The sequence below is a fragment of the Salvelinus fontinalis genome, chromosome 23 (genome assembly GCF_029448725.1).
Source record: "Salvelinus fontinalis isolate EN_2023a chromosome 23, ASM2944872v1, whole genome shotgun sequence".
Classification (NCBI taxonomy): Eukaryota; Metazoa; Chordata; class Actinopteri; order Salmoniformes; family Salmonidae; genus Salvelinus; species Salvelinus fontinalis.
In genome coordinates, this window is record NC_074687.1 from 34769796 (window position 1) to 34785570 (window position 15775).

The following is a 15775-nucleotide window of genomic DNA, read 5'->3' on the forward strand; positions in this document are numbered from 1 at the left end:
TCTGTGACATCTGCCACACTACTAGATCCATGTGACCTAGGAGGCAAACAGTCTCATGAATTGCTTTTGTTTGGGAGGTCACTGGCTTTTCTCCGTCTGCCTACCGCAACACAGATACAAAACAGCCACACACTGGCCAAGTATCTGAGCAACATAAGTAAAGTAACAAACAAACAGTTGTCTTCGTGTTTTTCCACCAAAACATTTATCTTTGTCAGTTGGTGAGTGATTCTATAACTGTGAGGCATATAACTTCCTCTCTCTTTTTCCTGGAAGAAATGAGTTGAATAATATAATTTCCTAAAGTAAATGTGCCTACTTATTTTCTGTGGCATAATAACACATGCAAGTCTTGATAGAGAAAACACACTTTCTATAAACTGGACAGGATGCTAGCTGGTCTTTTCACTGGTCTGTTCCAAACTGCTCTTAGCTCAGAGTTAAAAAGGGTCAGATATTTCATTCAGCGAAAAGGCAAAACCACTATTGTTGCTGGTCTAGCGGGACTAAAGAGGGAAGGGTGTGTGAGAGTGAGCGCGAGGTTAAGACGTTGAATGAAATCATATTATATACAACATATACCTAGACCACACAACGTGTTTTCACGTCTCACTTTTCAGCCTTTTCTCTCTCTCTGTCTCTCTCTCTTTCTTTCTTTCTTTTTTTTGATCAGAGAGGGCATTACCCTGTCTGAACTCCCCCTAAATCCTTGTGGTCACACCTTTTATTAAAGAGGGTTTTGTCCCACGCCCTCCACCCCCCTCTGCTGCTCTTGGTATTCAGCCCAGGTCAGCAGATTTCAGCCCACCCCACCATGGCTCCTCTTTTTAATTTGCACCTGTTGCGCAGTTGTCCGGGAGGCAAGTGCCGAACCATACAGTCAGACAAAGATCATATTATGAACAGATATGCAAAGCCTAATCTCGATGTACCCAAAGGGGAAAAGTGAAAAAAGAGACGAGTGAGGGAATGGTATGCCGTTAGGATGTAAAGGTTTATGGGTTTGAAAAACTGTCGAGGGGAACCAAATAATATCCCCAAACAAGCAATTGACTTCAAAACGCATCGTTTTTAGCCACGTCCCTCTCGCTTTCTGGAGTTGGCAGCGGCCCCCAGAGATAACGCGCATGAGAGCTTGGCGAAATATTGCTTTATTAGGCATACACAGAACTCAAAATGAACCTGAAAATTGTGTTCTATTTTCCACCCCCGAGGGCCCTCTTTCCTGCGCCTAGTTCCCATGATGTCATGGCTTTTACATTTTTTGTGTTATTCCCCCCCTCCCTTTTTTTCTTTTGGGTCTATGCCTGTCTTTCTCATGCACCTTTTTCAGAGTATTTTTCTTCAACACCGAAGTGGACATATTTATAGGTTGGCGTGAAGGCCCTTGGGTTCAGCCTGAATCAAATCAACCACATTTTATCAAAGTTCAGGGATGTAATATTTACAAGCTGTCCATTTCCACTTGGTCCCTAGAGTGTCTGGGATGTATAAAAAGCTCCCCAAACTATTCAACACAGGAATGTGACTTTCAGCTTTTGCCTCCACTACTTTAGTCTTTACCTCTAGAGCCAAGTTAGTTGGATGTTGTTTTAGAAACCTAACAGCGTCTCTTTGTTTGTGTTTTGCAGTGCTGAACTATGAGAATGTGGTGGAGACGGGCTCCGAGACAGACGAGGATGACAGGACTCTGGTCTCAGAGGAGAATGGTCTAACCAATGGGGAGGAGGGTAGCAGCCCCATTGGGGCCGGCGTTCCCAACCTGGAGGCATCACCCAGGGTGGGCCACGCCCTGCTGTCCTACAGGGCTGGAGCAGAGGAGGGGTCAGAGGGCAGGGACGGGCGGCAGAGCCACAACCACGCCTGGCGCCTGGCAGACAACCCGCACGGACACCTCAACGGGACTGGTGAGTGATCTGCTCAAGATACCTGTAGAACGTAAATCAGTGAATAGGCAACACACCTCACTGTTGTAAATCAATTACACAGCACAACAACATCAGCACAACCCCTCCAGAACGACAGACACTAAAATAATATCACTGATGTTATTCAATTACACATCTTATAATAATACAGTACCTATTCACCTTTTTCAGTTTCTGCTAAAATAGCTTGAGCCTGGGAAGTGGCTTTGTTCGATACTGTGTATTTTCCTCTTTTTCGGGGCCCTGTGAGGTTGACAGGAGATTGTAGAGTATGACATGGTGCTCTACTCAAGTGGGACGTGTTGCTGCTGAAGCACAGTCAGCACTTTAGCTGTTTCACAGGCTCACGTCGGCAAACCCACCTCCCTCCCTCCCTCCCTCCCTGAGGTGTGTCCAACTCACCCTCCCTCTCACACATACTCATCGCTGTATGACTGTTCACACCCTGTAGCACGTCTGTCCTCTCAATGTTCTCCCTCCCCTCTTTTCTCTCCTTCTCTCTTTCTCTTGGCTCTGTAAAAGCATGTCATCTGTCTCCTCATTGTTTTCACATACTTTCATAGGAATAAAGTCAACTCCGAAAAGGTCAATGTACTCAAGGTCTCGGCAGAGCAGAATATGTCACAATACTTCAGTTTAACATATGAAGCGCCACCTTTCATTCTCGTTGACCCATAATTTTAACCCTGTATATATTTAGGAAAACAACCTGATATAAAATTCTTTATAACTAGACTCAGTTTAGTGGGCCGTGACCAACGCAGCCTCTAACTCCCCCATATTGCTATATTGTACAGGCAGAGCTATCAACAATGAGCAAGTAGCACATGCGAAACCTGTCAACCCCCCCTTCTCTCTTTTCCTCCCTCTCTCCCTATCTCTTCTCCCCCTTTCTCTTTATATTTCTCCATCCACTCCTCCCCCTCCAACTCATCTGCATCAGTGACAGGACAACCGGTGTCGCCAGGACCTCAAAGACAAATACTTTTAATTAGGAGCCAAACGGGATCGTTAAGAGGGAGCCAGGCTTTTGCAGGACTCATTAACAGGCCTAAATTAAATTTGGAGCTTTATGATGGCAATTTACATGCATAATAGGCCCACCATTCTAGTGCCACCTGACAGATACAGAGTGCAGAGTGAACTCATGTAAGACGCCCAGTTTTAAAAAACGGACCTGCGTCGGCTATCCGTCTCTGGTAATGACTTGGTGGCGCGCTGCCCCGCTGAACTGGGAAATAGAAAGTACTAGGAAGAAGTTTTGGATTTTGAACGCGGTCCAAAACTAAATGTAAATGAAAAGAGCCTTGATGCGGAGAGCATAGATGTTATCATTATCATGGCCATCATGAGAAAGCTGTAAAAGTAATCAATGTCAGATTAGCACATCTGCTACAGTCTGTTATAGCTAATGCTAAACTGGTGGATGATTTTCATTGAGCTGGTATTTTACATTTATAGGTAAACTGACGAAAGATAGACAACTCACATATTTTTCATATCAATTTCACTCAGGCAACAGATGTAAAAGACTCGGGTGTCACTTCACGGTACTGAAAAGAAGAAGCAGTCTTGAACTGTGGAGGTTTGAGTCACATCGAGAATGCACAGGGTCGAAACAGAATTACCAAAAACAGAACTGAAATGCTAATTTACTTTAACCGCCATCTTGCCTCTGCCTCTCTAGGAAAAAAAGACTACTGAAAACACAATGAGCCTCCATTTTATATTTGAGATTTCATATTCAGTGCAAGTGTACTGTAAGTGTAGTGAAGGAGGGGCCTACTGAAAATAGAATGACACTTGAGTACAGTGTCTAAATTCTACGACAGTGGCACAGGGCGTGACTCACATGCCTTTGTCCTTACTCTGAGGCCTGGAACCCACAAAAAGCCCCATGTTGGCTGAATGAAACTCATTCTAAAAAGTCTGGCAATGATTCTCTTCCCAATGAACCAAAAGTTGAGGCTAAGGGAAGCAACAATGCTTTCCCCATCAGAAAAGGCAGCATTTTTGCAGTTATTTTCTGAAGCGTGCAGTGCCACCACTTTATCTGTGTGGTGCAGGGGGAAACTTAAGTGGTAGGGAGAAGGGTGAGACCTCGCTTCTTATTTACATGGATTCATAGTCTTGGAACTATGAGAAAGAAAATAGTTTTAATCTGCATTATTTATGAATTAATTAAGGAAAACTGATTTCCATGCATTGTACCTTCAACCTTCCTTTTACTCATGTGGGCCACAAAATGTGTAATTCGACTATAAATGTATGATATAAATCGTGTACAGTACCTTGTGACTCCTTTGACTCATAGCAAGACTATTTTGTTATAAAAAGCACAGAATCAGGTTCCTGTTTGACACTCATTGCTCATGAGGAAGGAAGTTTTGAAAAGTAACCTGCTGCAATGAAGAGGGGAGAGGGGGGAGAAAAGGAGACTGTGCTCTTGTTTTCTTCCCCATCCTCTATTGCCACAGGCAGGGGTGTTGTATATCCCTCTTCTGAAGGGGAAGCTTATGATACTTGTGACTCCTGTTGAGGAGTCACATGACTGGGGCCAGGAGAAACAAACACAATAGGCACAGTATATGTACACCCCTCGCCTGCCTGTCCTTCATTATCTGGAAAATACATTCATATTATGAGCTGGGGCTGAATGGAAAGAGGTACTTGTTAACGGTATTGTCAGGGTAGCATGTAGCATGCACATTCCCAGTTGACTTTGCCTCGAGTGTTGAGTTTATTGAGAGCTGTGTTAGCCACAGTTGATTGTCCGATTTTAAACGCATTTCTCCTTTCCTTCACAGATGAAAGGAAGGAGGAATATGAATCCTTGGGGCCAGAGGGGTCTCTTCACTCTGTAGGAAATGGTACAGGTGAGTTCCACTCTCACCCTCTTAACTGTACCACCATGTTTACTATAACTCCCCATTCCAGCATTAAATCCTCAGCAGCAAGACACTAGGAAGAGACTTGATTATAATATCCCTGTGCAGCAGGTGATTTATACCTAATAGGAAACACACACAGTCAACAGCCATGCAAGATAATATCCCTCCATGTGCAGCAACGCAAGAGGGAAAGCAAAGCAGTTTTAGGTTGAGTGAGAGTGCAGCGCAAATCACATCTTGCTGCAAAATTGAGTTTTGACCTAAATCTCATTTGTTTGGTTCATGTACTTTCAAATTGGTTACAAGCAGAAAATAAAATGCTAGTTTGTCCTTGCAGTGAGTCACAAGGTCTTTGCAATTGAGCGTATTATCAACAAAACCTTGCCTAGAGTGACTACAAGGGATCCAGGCCTCTTGGCGACAGTTTGGTGTCCTTTGTTTTAAGGATATTGTTAACAGTTCAATGAAAAATATACACAGCAGCGTATAACTCACAAGCCAATAGCAAACAGTAATAATCCAAAGACATAAAGGTAGCCACATTACAGTAACTGCTCTGATTTGTTAAATCAGCTGATGAATGCATTAGATACCTGATATACCATTATGCCTACACTGACTGTTAAGTAGATGTAACCCTACATTATCTTACTTATAATCAAATCTCTGCTTTAAATTATGTAGAGAGAGAATTCTAAGTGAGATCTGTAAACCCAGCAAATCTAATTGCAACTTAAACCAATTACCCGTTATACTAGGACATATTTAAGTTAAAATGTTTAAAAGCTTTTTTTCCACCATTTAAGATGGGTTGTGAACATCACTTAATGATGGAATTGTCTCTGATTTTTCTTTGTAGAAGCCATTACATGACAGCATTAACGGTAACTTAAATGTATACTCCCCTCTAAGTAGTGGCTTAGTGCTTTCTTCCCTCAGTTCATCACATTTAGAGACCAGTCTGTTTCCTGTGTGGCCAATAAACTGTAGCTTTGCAGCACATCTCTCAAGTTGGGGGAAGGACGAATGAGACTGACAAATATTTTTATTTGTCTCCATTTCTCTTCTTCTCTACATGCCCTTCTCCTCCTCCTCCTTGTCTTACACAGTGAAGAGTATGGATGGGGTGTCGGAGCTTGACGAGTACTTCACTAAGCGTAATAAACTGGAGGAGAGTGACAGCCACTCGGCCAGCATCGCTGAGTACCTGCAGCGTGGAGACACTGCCATAATTTACCCAGAAGCCCCAGAGGAAGTGACACGACTCGGAACTCCCGAGGCCGTTGGGCAAGACGAAAACGAAAACGGTAAGAATCCAGAAAATAAATAGCCCTACAGTAAATCCAGGACTATTATAGCATTATAGGTCTACCACTTTTATGACTTTGTCCCCAATAGTGTTACTGAGTGACTTTTATGGGTAGTGTGTGTTTAAGTGTAAGCTGTTGGCGACTGAGGCTTTGTGAAGCGGAGATAATTATGTAGCTTGCTACACTTCCTCCGTTTACAACCTTGGCATGCTGCCCATCAGTGTCTATTAGCTGACCTTATGAGCCCTCCTCCTCCTCTTCCTCCCCTTTTCTTCTACACAGACCTGCCACCTGGGACTCCAGATGCTTTCGCCCAACTGTTGACCTGCCCTTACTGCGACCGGGGCTACAAGCGGCTGACATCGCTCAAGGAGCACATCAAGTACCGCCATGAGAAGAACGAGGAGAGCGTGCCCTGCCCCCTGTGCAGTGAGACCTTCTCTCACCGCACACAGCTGGAGAGGCATATGGCCACGCACAAGCCAGGGAGAGATCAGGTAAGACTGGCAGACAGACAGGGGATGATCGTTTTCTCTTTTTCTTCCCCTCCTTCTCATCCCCTTTTCTTTCCTCAACTGATCTCCTTCACACATTCGGTTGTGTCATTTGGTTGGTCGGTCAGTGCTCTGTGTGAAACACAGTATCATTTGAGCTCATTGCCCTTCACTCTTTCCCCCCCCCATCTAAGATTGTTGTTAATTGCAAGGGCTTTAATGTCTTCCTCATGGTTGCTGCATGCACTTGTCTTCTGCATCGAGAATCCTATTCTCTTGAGTGAATGATTATTCTAATTTCCTCTTCCGATCGTCCTCTACTCCTCTCACATTACAACAAGTTACTTTTGAGCTCTTGTTCTTTTAAAAAATCAGACCCCGCACTGCTTGTTCGCAGCTGCATTTTGTTGTGCTCCCCCAAGCTTCCGCCTACAGTGAGGCATGCGTGGGATGTGCTAGCATATTGCCTTCCTCAGGCCATCTGACTTTTTGCATCAGCTGTTGCTGGAACTGGAACAGATTTGATTAGAAATTAGCACTCGTAAAGATAGTGCTAGAGATATGAACAATTTCCTATGGTTTAATAAACAGCGATAAGAAGTGCTTTCGTTGAGTGTAGCATCTAAAATGTACCTATTGTGTAAGTACAACCAGGGAATCAGTACAAGCACAACCATTTACAACCAGCCATTGTGAACATTAAGACCAAAAACCAAAAGTGTAGACATTTTTTCTGTCCTATAACTGAGTCTACAACTGTCTCATAACGGACCATGCAAATAAGCAGTGGAATCATTCAATTTTCCAATTATACTGTAATTATAATAAGATTTCCTGAATTAAGCACGTCAGATTCAAACCTTAAATTTGCCCTGAGCCCACTGTGACAAAAGCAGTGAAGCAGCACCCCCATTCTACTGCCTCCACCCCTTCACCTGACTCCCCCTTTCCCCCTCCAGACTGACTTAAATAGGAGCAGATGGTCTCTTCCCCAGTGATCTGGAGTATCATAATCCTCAAATGACTAAGTGTTTGTTTATTTTTGTACTTCCTCTCCAGTTAAAATAGTTAAATAAAGGATCTTATGGAAGGTCATTATGATTACCTTAGTGCACCGGACTGTGGAGGGATTTTGATTTGAGTGATACTGAGTGCTATTGGTGTAAATGTGTGAATTGTGCTACTTTGCTTATCTTCGGTGTGCCTAGAGCACATGTTTATCGTGGGTTAATTGTTCACACATTTGGTTATGATGGCAGGTTCCACATCGTTCATTGGCCCAATTTTTCGGATAGCTTTTTCACAAAGTAGTCCCCTTCAAGCCACATTCAGTAGGCTAACCCTAATCACATGCCCTAACCTAAAATGTCACCTGCCTTAGGAATGTCTTAACTCCATACACAATCACACACACACACTTTCGCACCTACCGGTATATAGACTCCTCAGCAAGCATTAGCGAAAAGGGATTTTTTGGTATTGAAAATGTAACAATGTATACCTCCCACATCATGCTCATGAAGTTCTTTGTGGGGGCTTCATCTCCCTAGACATTGTTTTGTTTGTTATCTGCACTCATTTGAATTTCAAATGCAGGAAATGCACCTACACTAAACAGTTACCTTTGAACAGAACACAAAAACTCAACCCACACTGTATTCTCGAAATCGATGAGAGTTGCTTGTGTGCTTCATCATTTTGTTTACGATATTTAGGATGTAACCCCCCCCCCCAAAAAAAAAAACTGTTAGATATAGGCTAGTTAACTTGTGTGAGGGAGTGTTATTGTGTTGCAAAGTAGCCTACCGTTGAAGCTATGACAAACTCATTACATTCCTTCTCAAGACTAGCTACCATGAAATCTTCCCTAGTGCCTTGTTCATTTGTGACCTCCCACTCTTACACACCACGTTTAGGTGGCACTGATGTTAAAACTCCCCTTTCTATCTCCTCCACAGCCCCAGCTTCTGAATGAAGGGGCCGGCAACCGCAAGTTCAAATGCACCGAGTGTGGAAAAGCCTTCAAATACAAGCATCATTTGAAGGAGCATCTCCGCATTCACAGCGGTAGGTACTAAGCCGAGTCAAGCTGGCTTTAACCCACCATTTTTAAATGTATTCATGTGACTGTAGCTAGATGACTGAGAGGGCTTATGCCATAAAATTAAAATTGATAATGTTCCTTTTTGGCCTCTGTCAGTAAATGAGTCATTCTGTTTTATAATAGCTCACTGTTTCAGACCTGTTTCATAACTGACTAATTCAGCCATATGGATGAGGCCATAGCTCAAGAAAATGAGAGTTGAATAGAAATAGAAATTCTCATTTTCACACTGAAAGAAATCTTCAGCTATTTCACTACCAGCCAAATTCAAGTATTCAAAATGAAGTAACTTGAAATACATGTCGTTGTTTCCCGTTTACAGGGGAGAAACCATATGAGTGTTCCAACTGCAAGAAGCGCTTCTCCCACTCCGGCTCCTACAGCTCCCACATCAGCAGCAAGAAGTGCATCGGTCTGATCTCTGTCAACGGACGAGTACGCAACGGAGGAGGTAACACCAAGGCTGGCTCCTCCCCTAACTCCACCGCCTCCTCTCCGGGAAGCCCCGCCCTGGCCCAGCTCCGCCACAAGCTGGAGAACGGCCGCCCCATGGGCCCCCAAGACCAGCAAAGCCACCTGGACATCAAGGCAGAGCCCATGGACTTCAATGACTACAGGCTACTGATGGCCTCTCAGTATGGCGTCGGAGGGCCAGGGGGCTATATGAACGGAGCCGGCCGAGGAGGCAGCCCCCTGGGGATCCACAGCTCCTCCCAGAGTCCCCTGCAGCACCTGAGTGGGATGGGCTTGGACCTGCCCCTGCTGGGCTACGGTTCCCTGGGAAACAACCTGAGCGAGGTGCAGAAGGTCCTCCAGATCGTGGACAACACTGTGTGCAGGCAGAAGATGGATGGGAACCCGGAGGAGATTTCCAAGCTCAGGGCCTATATGAAGGAGCTGGGGGCCCAGATGGAGGAGCAGAAGCTGGCTTTGTCCTCCCCGCGTGCTGGCTTCCAGGTGGTGGGCCATGGCAGCCCCACCAAAAGCATCATCGACTACACTCTGGAGAAGGTGAACGAGGCCAAGAGCCTGATCGACGACTCCAAAAGGCAGATCAACATGGACATCAAGAAGGAAAGGCTAAACCACTCGATGGATCCTGAGGAGAAGTCGCACCACGAGAGCCACCAGGTTCCATTCCTGCCTTTCTCCTGCCAGTTCTGCAAGGAGACCTTCCCAGGGCCCATCCCACTGCACCAGCATGAGCGCTATCTGTGTAAGAAGAACGAGGAGATCAACCACCTCCAGCCCAGTGAGGGCGTGCCTCCCAGCCGCAGGGGGGTGTTCCCCTCAGAGCAGCAGGCCGCTCTGCAATCCTCTCTGTCAGAGAGGGGCGCCACCAGCCCCGTCAACCCTTTCAAGGACCACGTGTCAGTGCTCAAGGCCTACTTCGCCATGAACATGGAGCCCAACTCAGAGGAGCTGCTGAAGATCTCCATCGCAGTCGGCCTCCCACAGGAGTTTGTCAAGGAGTGGTTCTCCCAGTGGAAGAATCAGCAGCAACAACAACAACACAACAACGGTAATGCTAACTCCAGGAAGCGGTCGCCACCGCCAGACCGGAGCAGTGCAGAGGAGCGCAACCACCACGGCCTGGCCAGGTCACCGATGTCCATGGCGCAACACGTGGATCGCATTATGGCACTTGCGGATTTACACAGCGGCAACACCAATGGTGACCGTGACACTCCCCACAGACATTTTAAGGCCAACCAGTTTACAGCCAACAGGCAGATGGGTGACAAACCACTAGAGACCTTGGACCACCTTAGGAGCAGCACGTCATCTCCTCTTAATCTCTCCTCCACTTCTTCTAAAAACTCCCAGAGCAGCTCGTACACTCCAAACAGCCTGGCCTCTGAAGGGGATGGCCATGGGGGGGACGCACCATTGGACCTTTCTCTACCAAAACACATGATGAGCAACAGCATCTCACTGGGAGAAAAGAGGTCCAAACCAAACGGCTATGTCTCAGACCGCAATGGTGACCACCACCAATCCAACCGGGAGCAGGGGACTGAGCCCATGGACTTGGCCCACATCAAAAAAGAGTTCCTGGGCTCAGGGAGAGACAACGGAGGGAACAGCGGCCACCAGATGGAAAAGAGTGCCAGCCCCATCTTTGGCATCAACCCCTTCGGTGGTGGTCACATGTACACACCTCTGCCCCCACATGGAGCGTTCCCCCCGCATAGCTTCATGCAGGCCCAGGCCAGCATCCCAGGCCTGAGGCCATACCCAGGGCTGGATCCAATGAGCTTTCTGCCCCACATGGCCTACACTTATGCTGGGGCAGCCACATTTGCTGAAATGCAACACAGGTCGAGGAAGTACCAACGGAAACCAGGTTTCCAGGTAAGCAAGCCTTTTTGTGGTTTTAGATCCATTCACTAAAGTACATTTTTAGTAAGAGGTTTGCAATAAACATTTTGCCCTTTTAAATGAGTGTATAATGGATATAGTTACACTCAACACAAAACAAATAAAATATTTTAAATTTTTGTAATGTCATTTTTTCCTGTAAAATAGTGTTTTGTCTGTTTTGTTAATACTTACACTACACACGTAAAATCCACAACACAGATTTAAAAAGCCCATATGTTCCCCTTTTTATGTCTCCTCTCCTGGGCAGTAAGAAGGGTCTTACACAGGTTGCACTGATCGACGGCTAAGCCCTGTCCAGACTTGGGATCAAACTCAGAGCAGAAGGTGTCTATGTTTAGGTGACAGGTGTGGATTACTTACAAATAATTGAAAAATCTGCCTCACTCATCTCATAGGGGGAGCTACTGGACGGCACTGTGGACTATCTGTCAGGCTTGGAGGACCTGACAGACGAATCGCTCCTCTCCCGGAAGAAGATTAAAAAGACAGAAAGTGGTATGTACGCGTGTGACTTGTGCGACAAAACATTCCAGAAGACCAGTTCCCTCCTAAGACACAAATATGAGCACACAGGTATATAACATTTGGACACTTCTTTTTTACCCCACCCCCCCTCTTCGCCTTTGTGCCCACCCCCTCCATGTTTTGTGTCTTTTGAAAGCTATCTTTTTGATTATCTTTTTTGATTATCTTTTCTCGTTCTTGATCACATAGCTTTTTCTCCCATCTCAGTTCTTATTTTCTCTCTTGTCTTTCACATATTTTTATGTTGAATGTGTTCAGATCCATGACCTAACATGTTCCTTTCTTTTTGACAGGGGTGGGTAATAGTGACATGTTTTGGTATGACAGAGGTTACATAAACGTTCAGTAAAGTAGACATAAGCTTCATTGCATTTATTGCTCCAGACATTCTCCAGAAGTTAACAGGACCAGTGGCCATTTTGGAAACAAACTTGCCGCTTCAAGAGGGACTGTCTTTTTAAAGTTCATACAGTACATACACAGTGCCTTCAGTGACAGGGAAAAGAATGACTACGTTGACCCTGGTGGTATTTAACAGAATGCCAGGTCGTATAGAAGGCTTTCCTGTATGGCATTTCTGGTTCTTTTTGAAAGGATCTTCAAAGATGTGACCTCTCCTCCTGGGGACTCCTCTCTTTCATCAGGTTGCATCACCTCCTGTCACTCTGTGCAGGAATGCTCCATGAGGAATTCGCTGTCTCGTCTATTTTTGCCACACTGTGAGGGTGGTGGGGAGGGCGAGGAGGGGGGGCACTTCAAGAATGCCAACTATGGAAGATGTTGCAGACATTCCAAGGCTATTTGTGGCTAGGAATTGCCTGTGTGTGTGCGTGCATTCCGTTGTGTGGCCGCTCGCATGTGTGTACTGTATGTGTATTGGCATTCGTAGGATGGGAGGTGTTTGTGCATGTGTGCGTGGGATGTGAGCTTTAGAAGGGTGCTATTATATGGGCCGATTGAACTGGCATTAGAGAGGCCCATCTTGTCTAATAGAAGTCAGATGGAAGGGAATATATTTCCGGTAGCGCCACTGAGTAGTAGTGAACCTTTAATGCGAGGAGCTGCATGGTGTGGGGAACGGGAGGGGAGGGGAGCGAAGGGGTGTGAAGTTACTCCTCCTACAAATATAACCATCACACTATCACGCGAAGGATGCCTAATCCTAGTCATTTTAATCTGGACCAATGATGTCATGACAACACACTCTGTCACTGGTGCCAGGCTGCTTCAGTTTCACCTTGCTTGGTGTTCTAAACATCTGAGCTCACTGGCTTAGCTCGCTGCTCACTGGCCCCGCCGCAGTCACAGACGACCCAATCATAGAGTGTTTGGGTTCTTATTTCCACCTGCCTCCCCCCAGTGTTATCTAGCAGCAACTGAAAATATCTCTAAGGTTAGGTGGTCAACCATAAATGTAAGGTTACTTTCAACACTTTCTTTTATTTTGTTTTCAGAAATGTATTTGAGAAATGTACTTGAGTTTATTTGTACAATCACAACATTACTCATTCCTATCATTATTTTCTTGTGTTAATTATTTTCACCATGATGGGAGGGAATGAAGAAATCCTGATATATGATATAAATGCTTTTACACTCAAGATGCACTTAACATGATCAATACATTCTGTGCCAAAGTCAGATCAAAGTCACTCTAATATTGCATGTCTACTGTATGTCTGTTCTCCTGAATAACCATTTATCTTCCTTTTGTACTGTTCTGTGTTTCTAGAGAAGGGGAGCGCAGTAACACCGTAGTAACACTTTCTCTCCCCTGTCCCCTGTGTCTCCGCAGGAAAGCGACCACACCAGTGCACGATCTGTAAGAAGGCCTTCAAACATAAGCACCACCTCATCGAGCACTCGCGTCTGCACTCGGGTGAAAAGCCATACCAATGCGACAAGTGTGGCAAGCGCTTCTCTCACTCAGGCTCCTACTCCCAGCACATGAACCACCGGTACTCCTACTGCAAGAGGGAGGCAGAGGAAAGGGAGGCGGCTGAAAGGGAGGCCCGGGATAAGGGCCCCCTGGAGCCCACAGAGTTGCTGATGAGGAGGGCCTACCTGCAGGGTCTGGGGCCGCTGGGCTACTCTGACCCAGAGGACCAGCCGGAGGATGGGGGTGGCACCATTCTGAGGGACGGCACTGAAGGAGGGATGAGAGGAGGACGAGGAGAGAGGGAAGTGGACGAGACGTATGAGAAGGTGACAGACAGGCGAGAGACGGGAACTTTCAGGGAAGGAGAGGACGAGGAAGAGGATGACAGCAGGATGGACACGGCGAGGAATGATGAGGGAAAAGATGCGGAGCATTCAATGGATGAGAGTTCAAGAGAAGGGAAAACAGACACCAAGTCGGACCAGGAGGAAGCAGATTAAGTCAATACTGCAGTCATTTGAAAAAAAGCTTTCAGCAAATATTTGTTATGTTGGGTTGTTTCATTTCCTTTTTCCATTCTTCCAACAAACATGAAACTTGCTTTGTTTTCAGATAGGCACTGCGGTGGCTCAGTCAAGCAAGCGCGAGCGCTTGCCTCTAGCTTCTCAGAAGCTCATAATGATGGACTCATGCAATGTGGTGACTGCCAACATCAGAGTTGTGACGACAAGCTGGGTGGGATTGTTTAAGAATCCACATTATGCAAAAAAAATGAAGTAATAATGATTATCATTATAATGAAAAATGAAATGAAGCTGTTTTTAATGTACAGTATTAAATAAGGCCTAAAAGCTGTGTGGTGCTATAATGTTCTTAACCCTTGTGTTTCATTGTGTTAAAACCCCAAACTAGGAAATTGCACTCTGCCCCTTTAATCACTACAAAAACATTTTTTGAAAAAAAAAGCCTATGTATATTTATACCGTGCTTGAAGACTCGGTAGCAGTCCGTCAGTGTTGTACTTTGTCTACCACTTACTGTGATGTCCTTGGTTCTACCATCCTTTTTGCCAGGCAAACTAACCACACAATTTTGGGCCTCACAAATTTCTTTATGTGAAGGAAACTTTAAACCTGTGTGAATTTGATATGTTGTGAGTCTTAAATTGGACCGGAAGGGAGTGACAGAATGAAGGAGAGAACAATGAAATATGGAGGGCTCTGTGCGTAAGACAGAGCCTTTGTATGTTTTATTTTCTCAACAGAAAGCCTTATATGCAAACCTTTTCACCTGTGCGTTTCTGCAAGTGCCATCCTTGTACAGTGTAAATCAGAGTTGATTTGTGTTATCTTTGCTCTGGCTTCAGTATTAAATAAATATTTCACCTTGTTTTCCAAGTACCTATGTCAGTATTAGCATAGATTGAGACAGCAGTTCATTAGTTTACTTATGTTTGTGCAATTTTCTGTATTTTTTTCATGACCTTTTGTCAGTATTACTTTTTGTTGATTTTTTTTCCAAGCATAAATTACATTTCGTTTTTATTTTAAAATTACCATTTTATTTATGTGACTCATTTTATATTTCCTAATTTTATTTATTTCATACTGTAGTGTACAGTATTATAGTTCCTCAAAAAATAGATATATTTTAGTAAAGGATTCTGTCATTGACTATTGGAGCAAATTATAAATAGAGAGCATTCTATGGTATTTGGAAAAACATGAATTGTTAAAATTTGAAATTTTGTTCTCATTGTTTTATTTCCTTTCAACTACTGGAAATACAAAATTTGGGGAACTTTTGATACAATATTGTGAAAACACTGTATTTTTTGACAATAAAAATCCACTTTATTCATCCAGGTAAAGAGATGAAGATAGAGGGACTGTTGATAATGAAAAATTCCTGAAATGTCTGAAGTATTATTGAATTTTTAATTTCTCTTGGAAATGACCATGCTCGAATAAATGTAGCCAAATAAAATTTTAATAAAGCTGTGTTATTCTTCTTGTACTTGAACTACTTCTATTTATTAACAATCTCACAGTGATCATGTGTATGTGGAGTATAGAAGTCTCATGTTTATTAAAATTATTGTCTAGATTATTGGTTGTTTTCCAATGTCCTAACTAGACAGCACATGAAATTGTGAAATGTCACAGTTCAGCGTATGGAAACTTTCTATCTTAGCATGTGAAAGTAGGAAGCGTTACTGTGTTGTGTTTTTGTTTAACTTTACAATTTAATAATAATTGA

The 15775-nt window shown here is 44.3% G+C and overlaps 1 protein-coding gene across 5 annotated transcripts in view; it reads left to right on the plus strand.

Moving 5' to 3' along the window:
• LOC129821191 (zinc finger E-box-binding homeobox 2-like) overlaps window positions 1-15532 on the plus strand; it is a 52558-nt gene extending 37026 nt beyond the window's left edge. For 4 of the 5 annotated variants that reach the window (XM_055878556.1, XM_055878557.1, XM_055878558.1 and 1 more), the window contains 8 exons: window positions 1632-1907; window positions 4736-4804; window positions 5929-6126; window positions 6412-6626; window positions 8582-8690; window positions 9050-11082; window positions 11508-11685; window positions 13433-15532. In XM_055878556.1, coding sequence (XP_055734531.1) covers window positions 1632-1907; window positions 4736-4804; window positions 5929-6126; window positions 6412-6626; window positions 8582-8690; window positions 9050-11082; window positions 11508-11685; window positions 13433-14016 — 3662 coding nt within the window. In that variant the 3' untranslated portion in view covers window positions 14017-15532. The remainder of the gene's footprint in view (window positions 1-1631; window positions 1908-4735; window positions 4805-5928; window positions 6127-6411; window positions 6627-8581; window positions 8691-9049; window positions 11083-11507; window positions 11686-13432) is intronic. The other variant, XM_055878561.1, reaches the window with a different exon arrangement.
• The last annotated feature ends 243 nt before the right edge of the window (window positions 15533-15775 follow it).